The sequence below is a fragment of the Thamnophis sirtalis genome, unplaced genomic scaffold (assembly GCF_051295495.1).
Source record: "Thamnophis sirtalis isolate CommonGarterSnake01/CBP01778 unplaced genomic scaffold, rThaSir2_p1.2 scaffold_10, whole genome shotgun sequence".
Taxonomy (NCBI): Eukaryota; Metazoa; Chordata; class Lepidosauria; order Squamata; family Natricidae; genus Thamnophis; species Thamnophis sirtalis.
In genome coordinates, this window is record NW_028261390.1 from 72,188,384 (window position 1) to 72,204,045 (window position 15,662).

At 43.8% G+C, this 15,662-nt stretch overlaps 1 protein-coding gene across 3 annotated transcripts in view; it reads left to right on the plus strand.

Moving 5' to 3' along the window:
• The window catches only part of PPARGC1A (PPARG coactivator 1 alpha), a 278,682-nt gene extending 264,470 nt beyond the window's left edge, over positions 1 to 14,212 (plus strand). For all 3 annotated transcript variants that reach the window (XM_087724897.1, XM_087724898.1, XM_087724899.1), the window contains 5 exons: positions 84 to 963; positions 3,007 to 3,127; positions 9,226 to 9,347; positions 11,004 to 11,158; positions 13,304 to 14,212. In XM_087724897.1, the coding sequence (XP_087581023.1) occupies positions 84 to 963; positions 3,007 to 3,127; positions 9,226 to 9,347; positions 11,004 to 11,158; positions 13,304 to 13,401 (1,376 nt within the window). In that variant the 3' untranslated portion in view covers positions 13,402 to 14,212. The remainder of the gene's footprint in view (positions 1 to 83; positions 964 to 3,006; positions 3,128 to 9,225; positions 9,348 to 11,003; positions 11,159 to 13,303) is intronic.
• Positions 14,213 to 15,662: the final 1,450 nt, after the last annotated feature.

Here is a 15,662-nt window from a genome sequence, read left to right on the forward strand (position 1 = left end):
CTTTGCAGGTGAACCAAAACCGGTTGCAATACTTAAGCATGGATTAACTTGGGTTCCCCCCCCCCCCACTTTTTGTATTCTAGGCCTAACTCCACCTACCACCCCTCCTCACAAGGCCAGCCAAGAAAACTCTTTTAGGACTTCGCCAAAGCCCAAGGCGTCATGCCAGACTGTTATGCCACCTTCCCCGAAACCTTCCATCTCTCAAGGACACAATTTGTTCTGGAAGGTTCCAGAGCAGTCGGAGCTGTACGCGCAGCTGAGCAAGACCAGTGGGCTTCCCGTGGGTCAAGAGCAGAGGAAGGCCAGGCGGCTGGGCCTGAGGCTGTTCGGCGACCACGACTACTGTCAGCTGGTCATTTCTCAGACGGAACGATGCCTCAGCCGCCCCTGGGAGCTGCAGGATTCCAGCCAGGTGGACCTCACGGGCTGCCTGCCTGGACACTGGTGCCACATTTGTTCTTCCTCCGAGCAAAACAGCCAGGAGGACGAGAGAGAAAGTCCTCAGGCCAGGAAGCAGGACTTACCGTCCAACAGTCGGAAACAGCTCCAAGACCGGGAGATCCGCGCCGAACTCAACAAGCATTTTGGTCCCCCTAGCCAAGCCATTTTTGAGGAACAGACCACCAAGACGGGCGACCTGGGGGACTACGGCCACTACAGCGAGGAGCAGTTCTCGAAGCTCTCTATGTTTATAAATTCGGGACTAGCGATGGACGGCTTTTGGGAGGACAGCGAAGAGGAAAGCGAAAAGATACCAGGCTACACCTTATTCGATTGGTCACCGTCTTCCTCCCCCCTGGATTCCCCGGGCAGAGATCCGGGGTCTCCCCCCAACTCGCTCGCTCAACGGTTCCAAAGGCTGCGCTCTCAGTCAAGGCCTTCCCCACAGTGCAGGCATTGTCCCCAGGCTGCGTATTCCCGTTCGAGGTCAAGGTCGCCCGGCAAACGCTCCTCCTCAAGGTAACAAGGAGGGGGAGGCGGGAGGCACGTTCCGCTTAAGGAGAGGGGAGGCTGGCTTCCGCAAAGCTGGACCGCCTGCGTTTCCTCAGTCCATTTTGGGCAGTTGGGAAGTTGATTCCAGCTTATAAGAGGAGGCAATGGATCCATCCCGGGTTTGAGACCTCAGCGCCACACGATGGGTTGAGCTCTCGTGACCTGCCCCAGCTCCTGCCCACCTAACAGTTTGCAGATAGATGGATGGATGGATGAATGGATGGATGGATGAAAGATAGATGATTGATAGATGATTGATGATGATGGATGGATGGATGGATGGATGGATGGATGGAGGATAGGTGATTGATAGATGATAGATGATTAATTGATTTATAGATAGATGATTGATGATGGATGGATGGATGGATGGATGGATGGATGGATGGATGGAGGATAGGTGATTGATAGATGATAGATGATTAATTGATTTATAGATAGATGATTGATGATAGATGGATGGATGAAAGATAGATGATTGATGATAGATAGCAATAGCAATAGCAATAGCAGATTTTTATATACCGCTTCATAGGCCTTTCAGGCCTCTCTAAGCGGTTTACAGAGAGTCAGCATATTGCCCCCAACAATCTGGGTCCTCATTTTACCCACCTCGGAAGGATGGAAGGCTGAGTCAACCCTGAGCCGGTGAGATTTGAACCGCTGACCTGCTGATCTAGCAGTCAGCTGAAGTGGCCTGCAGTGCTGCACTCTACCCACTGCGCCACCACGGCTCTTAGATGATAGATGATAGATAGATAGATAGATAGATAGATAGATAGATAGATAGATAGATAGATAGATAGATAGATAGATAGATAGATAGATAGATGAAAGGTAGGTGATTGATAGAAGATTAATGAATAATTGAATTATTGATAGATGATTGATGATAGATAGACAGACAGACAGACGGACATGATTGATGTAGATAGATAATTGATGATAGATAGATAGATAGATAGATAGATAGATAGATAGATAGATAGATAGATAGATAGATAGATAGATAGATGAAAGATAGGTGATTGATTGATGATTAATGAATAATTGATTTATAGATAAATGATAGATAGATGATAGATAAATAGATAGATAGATAGATAGATAGATAGATAGATAGATAGATAGATAGATAGATAGATAGATAGATAGATAGATAGATAGATAGATAGATAGATAGATGAGAGATATGGATGGATGGATGGATGGATGGATGGATGGATGGATGGATGGATGGATGGATGGGAGAGAGAGATGATAATAAATTATAGAGTTAGAGAGATAGATATATAGAAAGAGAGAGAGTGAGAGAAAGACTTAGACAGACAGACAGTTAAGGATACAGAAGGAAAATTGGTAACGCAGCCTTTCTACCTGGCTTGATATCCCAGGGCATAAGAGAGTGTTGTTGGAATTAGTTGTTTAGCAGAGTGATGGGAAGGGGGGGATGGGGGACTGTCCTTGTGTAGGTTGTTTTGATGTGCAATGCCCTGTAGTGTCATCCTGAGGAGAAGAGTTTCATTTATTTAATTTATTTAGTTTATCAAACATATACGAGATAACAGGTATAAGTATGAACATGGACACGGACAAAGGAGATGGGTACAAATAAATGGGGACAGCAGGAGAGGGACGGAAAGCACCCCTTTATGGACCTCTCAGGAAAGGGGTGAGGAGATCCACGGTGGACAGTTGAAGGTGAAAGTTATGGGGGTTTGGAGCAGTTTGTGTCCAGGATGTGAGGGGTCTGTAGCTATTTGAGGGATGGTATTTGATATGTGAGGGTTCTGTGTTTGAGGATATTTGAGGGATCTGCAGATATTTGATACGTGAGGGGTTGGTAGATCTATGCAGGTAATACAAAGAAGTTTCCTTTCTTTTGCATATGCCCAAAAATAAAATTAAAAGAAAAGCCAAGGGAATGGAAAGGAAGAGGCTGGCCGCCTTCCTTTGCATCCTTGGGGAAATTTGGGCCTTTGATTTCAGCAACTCCCATTTGTCTCCTAGATACGACAGCTACGAGGAATATCAGCACGAGAGGCTGAAGAGGGAAGAGTACCGCAAAGAATACGAAAAGCGAGAATCCGAAAGGGCGAAGCAGAGAGAGAGGGAGCGGCAGAAAGCAGTTGTAAGCTCTGTGACAGACAACGCTGTCATTTTAATTCAATCGGGATAGAGCTGGAAGGGACCTTGGAGGTCTTCTAGTCCAACCCCCTCCTGCTCAAGCAGGAGACCCTATACCATTTCAGACAGGTGGCTGGTCAATCTCTTGTTAAAATCCTCCAGGGATGGAGCAACCACAGTTTCTGGAGGCAATTTCTTTTTTTGTGTCTGTGTGTGTTTCAGCTAATCTTTTATTTATTTATGTATTTATTTATTTTATCAATTTCATATAAACATTCACAATTATATGATCTCATAACTGTTATTAATAATATGCATTTATAACAATTTTTCTCCCCTACAGTTGACAATATACTTGAAGATTGCTTTCTTAACATCCCATAGATCCATCTTATCTTACAACGGTCCTACTTCTTCTTCCCTCCCTCCCTCTTTCCTTCCCTCGTTTCTTCTCTCCTACTCCCCTTCCTTCCCTCCCTCCTTCCCTTTCCCTCCTTCCTTCCTCCCCTCCTTCCTTTCCCCCTTCCTTTCCTCCTTCCTTCCCCCTTCCTTCTCTCCTACATTCCCTCCTTCCTTCCCTCCTTTCTTCTCTCCTTCTCTCCTTCCTTCCCTCCCTCCTTCCCCTTCCCTCCTTCTCTCCTTCCCCCCTTCCTTCCCTCCTTCCTTCCTTCCCTCCTTTCTTTTCTCCTTCTCTCCTTCCTTTCCCCCTTCCTTTCCTCCTTCCTTCCCCCCCTTCCCTGAAGGCAATTTCTGTTCCACTGCTTGATTGTCCTCATTGCCAGGAGAAATTTCTCCTCCGTTCCAGATTGCTTCTCTCCATGATTAGTTTCCATCCATGGTTTCTTGTCCTGCCTTCTGGTGCTTTGGAAAACAAGTTGACGCACTATTCTTTGGAAGACTGCTATCATTTCTCCTTAAATCCAGGTTGATTCCCCCCTTGATAAGTTTCCATCCATGGTTTCTTGTCCTGGTTTCTGGTCCCTTGGAAAATAAGTTGATCCCCCTCCTCTTTGGGGCAGCCCCTCAAATACTGGAAGACTGCCATTATGTCATCCCTTAGTCCCTTTTTTTCTCTAAACTGGCCATAACCAGTTCCTGCAAAAGTTCTTCATATGTTTTAGTCTCCAGGGCTTTAACCATCTTAGTTGCTCTTCTCTGCACTTTTTCCCAAAGTCTCAACACCTTTTTTGAAACCTGGTGACCAAAACTGGATGCAGGATTCCAGGTGTGGAACCTTACTAAAGCTTTATAAAGGGATATACTAACACTTCACGTGATTTTGATTCCATGTCTCTTGTTTATACCAGTGTTTCTCAACCTTGGTGACTTTAAGTCCTGTGGACTTCAACTCCCAGAATCCCCCAGCCAGCTATGCTGGCTGGGGGATTCTGGGAGTTGAAGTCCACAGGACTTAAAGTCACCAAGGTTGAGAAACACTGGTTTATACAACCAAAGATTGTGTTAGTGTTTTGGGCAAGAATAACGCAGTTTGTTCTAGGCAGCCCCCAGGAATCGACACAGACTTGAAGATGCTACAAAATAAAAATGGGGACTTTATATTCAGACGTAGTATTACCGTCTGATCAATTCCGGTGCTGAGATACGAGAGATTGCAAAGGAATACGATTGGAAAGATCAAAGCTCTGAAAAGCTTTTGCCACAATCACAACAGGAAGGATGCCTCCCAAATGACATAACGGTTTGCCATTTAAAGAAACAGCCCGCTCAATGTTTCCTAAGCTTGGAGGACATCTGGGGCCTCTTGGTGTTACATTTCAATTCCTGCATTGGAGCTCTTTTACTTACTCCCTTAACTGTGCTTTACACAGCTTTTTTCTTTCTTAAAAGAAAAAGCAGAGTGGGGTTATTTTCCTCTAAACAAGAGAGAAAAGGTAGATAATGTTCTGACCGAGAGCCTGAAGCAAACTCCTTGTCCCAACAAAAAACCCTTTTATTATTTGACTGTGAATTCTTCTCACTCACATCCAGCAAAGTCTTTCAAAGGAGGATTTACAGTCACAGACTTCATCTGGCTTGGAGAGCTGCCAGGCTGATCTCTGCAGAACTTGTCAAGGAGTCTCAGAGAGTCATGAACCAATGAAGCAAACTAATTGTCTCCTGCAAACTCCACTCCCCCGTCACTCCTTTTTTATGTCCTCTGGGAGGGGCCATTCACCATCCACCTGTGGCTTTACTCCCAAGTCAACCCTTGTTCCTTAGCTCTTCCCTTTGTCTGGCCACTCTGTGCATGCACACACTGGGAACAGGCTCCAGCTGTTCCTCTGCCTCACTGATCTCCAACTCCCCAAAACAGCTGATAACTGTCGGATGGCCCTGGTCCCCTCTCTGCCTCTGATGCAGAGCCCTCATCACAGCCTCCCCCCAGACTCCAGGACTGGCCCATCTTCCTCCCCAACCTCCTCACTGTCTGAATCTTCTGCCAGCTCCTCTGGCAACAGATAAAAGCCCAAAAATTATTAACACCCATGACAAATTTCAGGGAAGCATATGTGGAAAAGGAGCTTATTGGCATCACATAACTTTCATCACATTCTCTACATTGGTGCGTGAAACTTTATGGGTTTTCCTTGCCCCCCTTCCAATTTAGGTATTTTATCGGAAATGGGAGTATATGAGAAAATTTGGCTCTCTGTCATGCTCCATCTGATCAGTCATTTAGGTTCAGTCGCCAGTGTCAACCAAATTGTTTCTTACCAAGAGTTTCGGCACAATTAAGCTTCTGTTTCGGTGAGACGTTCGGGGGAGAAAATATATATTTCACTGCGCAGGAGCTCTGCTGCTTCCAGATTTATGAGCTGGATCCTCTCCCGTTTCAAGGTATTTTTTTAGGAAAATAAAGACGACTATCTGCCTCATTAGCTTTTTGGCTGCGTTTAAACAGCACTTCCAAAGCTGCAGAGATCCCTCGTAGAAGAATCCCAGAATGGACATCCTTTTAGGCTCTAAAACCTGGGGCAGTTTTAACTAAAGAGTTGTAGAGAGCCTGTTCGTACGTTGGGGTCGTGTTTTTGGGATAAGAACTCAGCTAGCCAAGTGAGGAACAAGGAATCAGGGGCAAAACCCAAGTATTATGAAAACACAGCGAGGTACCATTAACAATCTAGCTTGAGAAATGCAATAGAACAGTGTTTCTCAACCTTGGCAACTTGAAGACGTCTGGACTTCAAGTTGCCAAGGTTGAGAAACACTGCAATAGAAGATGTCAGTAATAATAATAATGAGGAGGAGGAGGAGGAGGAGGAGAGGAAGGAGGAGGAGGAGGGGAAGGAGGAGGTGGAAGAGGGGGAGAAGAGGAAGAAGAAGAAGGGGAAGAGGAGGAGGAGGAGAAGAAGAAGAAGAAGAAGAAGAATTGTTGATAAGAAAGATTTTAAAAAGTCTGGATAGTGGATGTGTCGGTGCCTGGAGACAGCAGAAGAGAAGATAAAGAACTGGAGAAGAGAAGAGAATACAAAGACCCACAAGTAGAAATGGGACGACTGTGGCCAAGGGAAGCCCAAAGTCATAGGCCCCTTGGGTGCGGTCCCAAAAGAACCGGGGCACCACTCAAACACCATCATTGGCATTGACCAATTGGCCATCAGTCAATTGCAGAAGGCGGCTTTGCAGCTTCCATCCGGCGACAATATTTGTAACACCATCGAACACCCAGATTTGCCTTTCCCAGGTCCTTGGTAAGGACTCGATAGGTAGACAGAAATGCCAAACCCAGTCTGAACATCTGGATGACTGCGATGATGATGATGATGATGATGTCCCAAGAATTTTATAAAATACATCAATAAATTGCAGCTACATCAGCAGAACTGCAAAAAAAACCTGTGCTACTCGGAACATCTTATATTTTAAGAAGGTCCTTGGTTGATACCTAGGATGCTGGCAGCAAACTGTATCAACCATTAGCACCAGTCACTGGTATTTTTGATGCATTTTAAATGTCCAGTTGACTGTGTTTCATGTTTAATGAATAAAAGAGATGATGTTAATAATAATAATAATAATAATAGCAGCAGCAGCAGGAAAATCCCTTGAGGGATATATGTGCACAGATACGTTACTGGAGTCATAGGCTAAAAAAGCGCTGAGCTTCAGCCTTACAACTCTGCTTACAATCTGCAGTAAAAGCAATTTATTTACTCAGGCCGTGTCCTTGACATTCCTGGGAGAGCTTTGGAGTCCTATTTTAGTTCCTAGATAAAGAGGGAAAGAACAAGAAGAACCTCGGTGGCCACAGAATAACCCTGATACCGATAAGCCTTTGAACCGAGCACTAAAACGTTCCCTCCTTGAGTTTCTCCTTGGCCAAGTTCTAACTATTTTTATTTAACCGACCTATCTTTAAACCTGTTCTCGGGATGACGGGGGGGGGGGGTGTTAATAGCTGAGGAACTCTTTTAATTCTTCAGGGATAAAATTACAAGTTGGTTTGGTTTTTTTTTAAAAAAGGAATCGCTCCATCTTTCACTTCTTTCCTCTGTATCTTAAAGGGGTTGAAATAGTCAGGATGAGATTATCGCTTCCAACTAAACATGCCAATGAAAAGCTGAACAGGTGTCCAGGGCCCAGAATAGAGCAATTAAATAGTTAAATCCCTTGGAATACTGCGCCTAGTTTTGGTCGCCGTGATAGGAAAAAGATGTTGAGACTCTAGAAAGGACGAAGAGAAGAGCAACAAAGAAATATGAGGAACGGTTGCAGGAACTGGCCATGGCTAGTTTAATGGAAAGAAGGACCAGGGGAGACAGGATAGCATCTTCCAATATCTCAGGGGTTGCCACAAAGAAGAGGAAGTCAAACTATTCTCCAAAGCACCTGAACACAGGACAAGAAGCAATGGGTGGAAACTCATCAAGGAGAGAAGAAACTTAGAAGTAAGGAGAAAGTTCTTGACAATGAGAACTATTAACCAGTGGAACAACTGGTCTCCAGAGATTGTGATTTTTTAAAGAAGATGTTGGATAACCATTTGTCTGAAGTGGTATAGGGTTTCCTGCTTAAGCAGGGGGTTGGACTAGAAGACCTCCAAGGTCCCTTCCAGCTCTGTTATTTGATGTTTTATGAATTGAATATGTCTAGTTTAATGAAAAGAAGGAGCAGGGGAGACAGGATAGCAGTGTTCCAGTATCTTTGGGGCTGCCAAAAAAGAAGAGGGAGTCAAGCTATTCTCCAAAGCACCTGAGGGAAGAACAAGAAGCAATGGGTGGAAACTCATCAAGGAGAGAAGCAACTAAGAACTAAGGAGGAATTTCCTGGCTGTGAGAACAATTGATCAGTGGAACAGAAGTTGCCTCCAAAAGTTGTGAATGCTCCAACACTGGAAGTTTTAAAGAAGAGGATGGATAACTATTTGTCTGAAGTGGTGTAGGGTTTCCTGCCTAGGCAGAGGGTTGGACTAGAAGACCACCAAGGTCCCTTCCAGCTCTGTTATTATGTTAAATCAAGTGGATGATGGATAGACCTACGCCAAAGAATCTTGAGTAACTGAAAAAGCATGTTTGACCATCTCATTGCTGAACACCCGTAGGGATTTAGCCAGTGACGGCTACCACATCAATACTAAGATGAGTTGCTTCTCAAGGGCGTCGCTCCTTCAATGGGGGGAAAAATTACTTGAGGACATGGGAAGACTGAGAAGAATGAACTTGGTTTGATGCACTCGTGAAAATACCCACCCTTTTGGGCTAAATTATGCAGAAATTATGGGATGTGGTGGCTCAGTGGTTAAGACACTGAGCTTGTCGATCAGACAGTTTGGCAGTTCAAATCCCTAGCGCCGCATAACAGAGTGAGCTCCCGTGACCTGTCCCAGCTTCTGCCAACCTAGTAGTTTGAAAGCACGTGAAAAATGCAAGTAGAAAAATAGGAACCGCCTTTGGTGGGAAGGGAACAGCGTTCCATGCGCCTTTGGCATTGATTCATGCTGGCCACATGACCACGGAGACGTCTTTGGACAGTGCTGGCTCTTCGGCTTTGAAACAGAGATGAGCACCGCCCCCTAGAGTCAGGAACGACTAGCACATACGTCCAAGGGGAACCGTTACCTTTACTATGTAGAAATTCTGTGCCATTTCTTCTTACGAACAGGAAGAGCGTCGTGTCATTTATGTCGGGAGACTTGGATCTGGTGCTACCAGAACAGAGCTGAGGGACCGGTTTGAAGTTTTCGGCGAAATTGAGGATTGCACCCTGAATCTACAGGATGATGGGTAAGATTACTCTTCCTTTTCCTCTTTGGCTCCCCTCACTCAGCAGAGGAAAAATAAAAATACTGTATTTTTCAGAGTGTAAGACACCCCAAAGTATAAGACGCATCTAGATTTTGGGGAGGAAAAGAAGGGAAAAATATCTGCCTCTGACCCCCAGCAATTTGCCTCCTTGCAACAAACAGAAAATATACACTATTTGTGGTTTAACATTTCAGACTATTACTTGTACAGATGCTGTTAAAATTGATGTGGCTTTCTGGAAGTATAGGTGTTTAAAAGAATAGCACTTTTTAAAAGAATAGCACAGGGCCTCTTCAGATCAAGCATTTGTTTAAAAAGCTTCTTCACTTTGTTAAGTTGTCTAGAATAATAATAAAGCAGTCTTTCAAAAAAATAAGTCTAATGATTTGAACCTTCTATAGGCATTTATAGTTGTCGACTTACCTCCTTGCAGCAAACAGCCTGATTAGCACAAGGAAAAAACAAATCTGCCTCCCAGCAGTTTGCCAGGTGGAGCAAACAGCTAGTTTCACTTTCAGTTTCTCCCGATCATCAGCTGTTTCAGGCTGCAGGGATTGCTATAGTTTATTCCAGCCTCAGCAAGCCCCATTTTCCCCATTTGCTGCAAGGAGGCAAATTGCTGGGAGGCAGAGGCCAAAGGGTGGTGGGTGGTGGGTGGGTGGGGTTACATTCAGTCTATAAGATGCACCCACATTTTCACCCTCTTTTAGGGGGGGTGGAAAGGTGCGTCTTATACTCTGAAAAATATGGTGCACCAAATCCAGGAAGTCTGCAGAGATTCTCCGTCATCCATGTGTGTTTTTTTTTCCCAGGAGGCCACTGGACTTTCTTGAGTTTTTTTTTTTGAAGGCGTTTCACTAGACATCCAAGAAGCTTCTTCAACTCCGACTGACTATAAATCCTTCCGTTCTCCATCATTCAGCCAGAACTGAAGAAGCTTCTTGGATGAGAAGTGAAACATCTTCAAGGCAAAACCAAAGAAAGCCCAGTTGCCCTCTTGAGAAAAGCACCGCCCCTAATGCCTGTTAAGAGATCTCAAAATTGGTAAAATGTTCCCTAATTTTTATAATTTTTCATAAAATGCCAGAGTTTTTTCTAAATTCTCTTTTTTCCTTTTGAAGGTGTTTCGCCTCTCATCCAAGAAGCTTCTTCAGTTTTGGCAGGATATTACATTTTTTGGGGGGAGGGGGCAGAATCCAGAGGTTTGAAAAATGGCCATAAAAATGCAATAATGTTCAAACTGTGGTTTTTCTCTTCCCTTTCCTCTTCAACCCCTGGTTTATGAAGTTAGCTCTGGACGAGATGCCGTGTTCCATCAATAAATATGTCAGGATTAATGCGGAGGATTTGAAATTTATTTATTTATTCGGTCAATGAGAGGCAACATAAAGTAATAAAAGAGAGAAATAAACGCCAACAATTACACGCAGGATCAACAGGGAGAAGTGAGCACAATTCTATATTGGCAACTATAAAATAAATCAACTATGGTATATTCTAAGCCCCTCTATTACAATAGTACAGTGTTTCTCAACCTTGGCAACTTGAAGATGTCTGGACTTCAAGTCCCAGAATTCCCCAGCCAGCATTCGCTGTAATTCGGTTGTAATGCTGTAATATTCCTCTTTTTTTCAGAGATAGCTATGGATTCATCACTTACCGCTATACTTGTGATGCATTCGCTGCACTAGAAAATGGAAATACTCTACGCAGATCTAATGAACCCGCCTTTCAGCTATATTTTTGTGGACAGAAGCATCAACCCTGCAAGGATAACTATGCAGATCTCGGTACGGTGATTGCTATTAGCTGAATGTAAAACTCTCTTTTGGGGTCTGCCAGAGGGTTTTCTGATTTTTGAGCTCGTTCCGCTCCTGACCCACCTAACATAACATATTTGAAAAATGCACATGGTTCAGGAACAGGGTTATTGTTCCTCATCTAAGGATTGTGTAAAGATGTGTGTGTGTGTGTTTATGTATGTATGTGTATGTATGTATTTATATGTTTCCCCCCACACCAGTCACAAGATGCCCCTTTTAATATTAGAGTCAAACCAATATTATTCTCTTTCCAAAGTTGAGAAAAGATGCTATTATTAGCCTCTCTAATGATTAAATTTCATTCTGGGGAAATGGGCAAAATTAAGGTATTGGCATGCATAAAAAGATGCTGAGACTCTAGAAAGAGGGCAGAGAAGAGCAAGAAAGATGATTAGGGGACTGGAGGCTAAAACATACGAAGAACGGTTGCAGGAATGGGGTACATCTAGTTTAATGAAAAGAAGGACCAGGGGAGACATGATAGCAGTCTTCCAATGTTTGAGGGAGAGAGGGAGTCAAGCTATTCTCCAAAACACCTGAGGTTGGAACAAGAAGCAATGGGTGGAAACTAATCAAGGAGAGAAGCAACTTAGAACTGAGGAGAAATTTCCTGACAGTTAGAACAATTAATCAGTGGAACAGAAGTTGCCTCCAGAGGTTGTGAATGCCCCAACACTGGAAGTTTTCAAGAAGATGTTGGATATCCATTTGTCTGAAGTGGCATATGGTTTCCTACCTAGGCAGGGGGTTGGACTAGAAGACCTCGAAGGTCCCTTCCAACTCTGTTATTCTATTCCATTCTATTCTCATTCCATTCTTTATTCTATTCTATTTTCATTCCATCCTTTTCTTCTATTCTATTTTCATTCCATCCTGTATTCTATTCTATTCTATTTTCATTCCATTCTTTATTCTATTCTGTTTTCATTCCATCCTTTTCTTCTATTCTATTTTTATTCCATCCTGTATTCTATTCTATTCTATTCTATTTTCATTCCATTCTTTATTCTATTCTATTTTCATTCCATCCTGTATTCTATTCTATTCTATTTTCATTCCATTCTTTATTCTATTCTATTTTCATTCCATCCTTTATTCTATTTCTATTTTCATTCCATCTTTTATTCTATTCTATTTCTTTTTCTATTCTAATAATGCCACACTCCTGTATGTTCTGTTCTGCCTCTGTTTTGCAGGCTGCGGGGAGAGAATCCACGGTGGTGTTTTTTCCCTGAGCCCCTGACGCTTTCTCAGAGTTACAACGATAACAGCAATGTGCATTAGTTTAAAGCGAATATGCGATCCCTCACGGGCTAAAACAGATAGCTGTAAAGTTGCAGAAAGCAGCGAGCAGCTGCCTGCTTCGTAGACAGAAGCCGAGTGAAAATCTCAACCTTAACAAATCATTTGCTCCAACGTTCAGCTGATAAAAACCCAGCCAAGACGGATGGGAACCTTGGCTTGATTTGACTTATCTTCTGCATTGATGAAGTCAGGAATATGTTCCTAGTATCTCAAAATATCTAGGATATAAAATAAGTGGGCTGACAGATGCTTGAGCATTATTCATTACTAAAAGTAGGCACTCCAGGCCTCTTCACTGTGTTTTTCTCCGCTGTTATACTAGAAGTGATCCGGCCATCGTTCCGCGGGAAAATGTCGACGGATGTCAGAGGAAATTATCCGAATTCTGACTTGCAAGTTGCAGGGAATAAATTAAATTAAACATGGAAGAGGAACAGGGGACTAGCTTATGGAGGAAAAAGCATCATGCCATATTCTAGATCGGGGGGTCCGCAAATGTTTTAAAGAGGGGGCCGATTCACGGTCCCTCAGACGGTTGGGGGGGCGTGGCTAGGTGGTCATGTGACTGGGTGGGCGTGGCCAATTTTAGCAGCGCGTTCCGCCTTTGTCCTTGCTGTACTTGCCCCTCCCCTATTACCTGCTGGCCCTGGATCATGTGGCCATGAAAAAGTCTGTTTTTAAAGTGTTTTTAAAGCGTTTTTAAAGACTTTTAAAGCACTACTTTTCAAGCTGGCAGCAGAGCTGGTACGCGCAGGTCATAGGAAGAGGGCGTATGAGCCTGGCTCAAGGCATCTCTTTTCCTCCTAGATTCAGACGATTTTGATCCTGCTTCTACCAAGAGCAAGTACGACTCCATGGATTTTGATAGTTTACTCAAAGAGGCGCAACGGAGCTTCCGAAGGTAACGCTCAGCGTGGCATAGAAGAGCGGAAAGCTGCGGGATGCCCCGCCGAGAATCGTGCCGTACCGTCGTAGCCCGCAACGAAGTCGCCCTGCGTCTCCTCCTCCTCTGCGTTTCTCCCTTACACAAAAACCAACGACGTCGTTTTACGTGGACACAAGTTAGAGGCAGACGAAGAGAGGGAGCCGGGAGTTTTCACGCCACGAGTGAAACCTCTTTTTAAGTTTCGGTGCTGCTTTTCCCAGGCGGAAGGAGGTGGTTGGGTTTTTGATAAGGGGCAAGCAGTTCCAGAGAGATCAAAACTTAGAAAATATGTACATAACGGCGCGTTTTTTGTTTTTGTTTTTTCTTTCCCGAACGGAGCAAATCGAACCGTTAGCTGCTGGCATCTAAGATAAACACAACTGTGTGTTGGGTGCTTCATTCTGTTTTATTTAAATTCCCGTAAAGCAAGTTTTCCCACACATTGGGTTTTTTTGATAGGATGACCATCTCAAAAGAGAACTGCGGATACTGCAAAACCCACCGTCCGTTCTTGTGTTGTTGTCAGGGGAGAAAAGCAAAGAAACAGTGGAAGGTTGAAAAAACATCAAGGGGATTTTAAACGTGTGCTGTTTTAATTGTGACTTCCATTTTGTGTGTGTGCGTGTGTGTGTCCAAAACAGAGTGATCTAACAGGGAAACGTCAAGACCCTCTTTATTAGCCATCAGCCTGTGGGATAGTTTTTCTTTCTTCCTTCCTTCTTTCTTTCTTCCTTTCTTTCTCTCTCGCTTTCTTCCTTCCTTCTTTCTTTCTTCTTTCTTTCTTTCCTTCCTTCCTTCTTCCTTCCTTGCTTCCCCCCCTCTCCTTCTTCCTTCCTTCTTTCTTTCTTTCCTTCCCTCCCTCTCCTTATTTCTTCCTTCCTTCCTCCCTCCCTTCCTTATTTCATACCCTTCCTTTCCTTCTTTCTTTCTTTCTTTCTTTTTCTTTCTCTCTTTTTTCTTTCTTCCTTCCTTCCTTCCTTCCTTGATGAACCCACACGGTGTTATTCTACAAAACGGTTGTGGGTAAACCTTCACGGAGAAAAGGAGAAAAGAATGTAACCGTCGACATTTGAGAATGCAGTCAAGTATTTACACTTGTTAAACGGAGTATTTTTATTTTGTGTACATAGGGTACGAGAAAATGACCCTCCCTCCCTCCCTCTCTCTCTCTCTCTCTCCCTCTCTCTTTCTCTCTCTCTCTCTTTTTGTTAGAGCTATGCACTGTAAATGCCGCATTCTTTTAAAGAAGAAACTAAACTGCTGATTTTTTTCTTAATCGAGACTATTCAAATGTAATTATTATACAAGGCGAAACAATATTGTACACTAACGTATTTAGGAAGCTGAACTTAACGCTTATCTATATTTGATTGTTAAAAGAAGAAGAAAAAGTAAAAGTGTGCAAGTGAATGTATGAATGTGTGCACTGGATGGGGAAAATGTGGATGTTTCACCATCTTCCTTTCTTTAATGGTCAGAATTCAGCCAAAGTTAAGAATATTCAAAAGTCCCTCTTGCACAATTATCACTTTCATCTCAGCCAGTGGTAGCTCCCAATAGGATTGTTATTTGCGCTGGTAATGTTAAGGCAGGTTGAATAGAGATGTACCAGGTCAAAGATACAGATTAGAGATTCACAAAGCCTCTGCTTCTCCTCCTCCTTCTCCTCCCTTCTTCTATTCTCTCTTCTTTTCTTCTCCTTCTCCTTCTTCCTTCCTCCTTTCTTCTCCTCCTCCTTCTCCTCCTCCCTTCTTATCTCTTCTCCTCCTCTTCCTCGCCTCCTCCTTCCTCTCCTTCTCCTCCTCCCTTCTTCTCTCTTCTTTTCTTCTTTTCCTTCTTCCTCCTCCTCCTTCTCCTCCTCCCTTCTTCTCTCTTCCCCTCCTCCTCTTCACCTCCTCCTTCCTCTCCTTCTCCTCCTCCTCCCTTCTCTCTTCTTTTCTTCTTCTCCTCCTTCTCCTTCTTCTCCTGCTCCTCGTCCCTTCTTCTATCTTTCCTCCCTTCTTCTCCTCCTCCTTCACCTCCTCCCTCCTTCTCTCTCCTCCTCTTCCTCTCCTCCTCCTTCCTCTCCTCCTCCTCACTTCTTCTCTCTTCTTTTCTTCTCCTCCTTCTCCATCTTCTTCCTTCCTCCCTTTGGCCTCTTGCTTGCTGAAAACGCATCGGATGCCTTTGTCTGGATTAGAATTGGGAATTGGGTGTGTCTAGTTTAATGGGGGGGAAAAGGACTAGGGGAGACATGAGAGC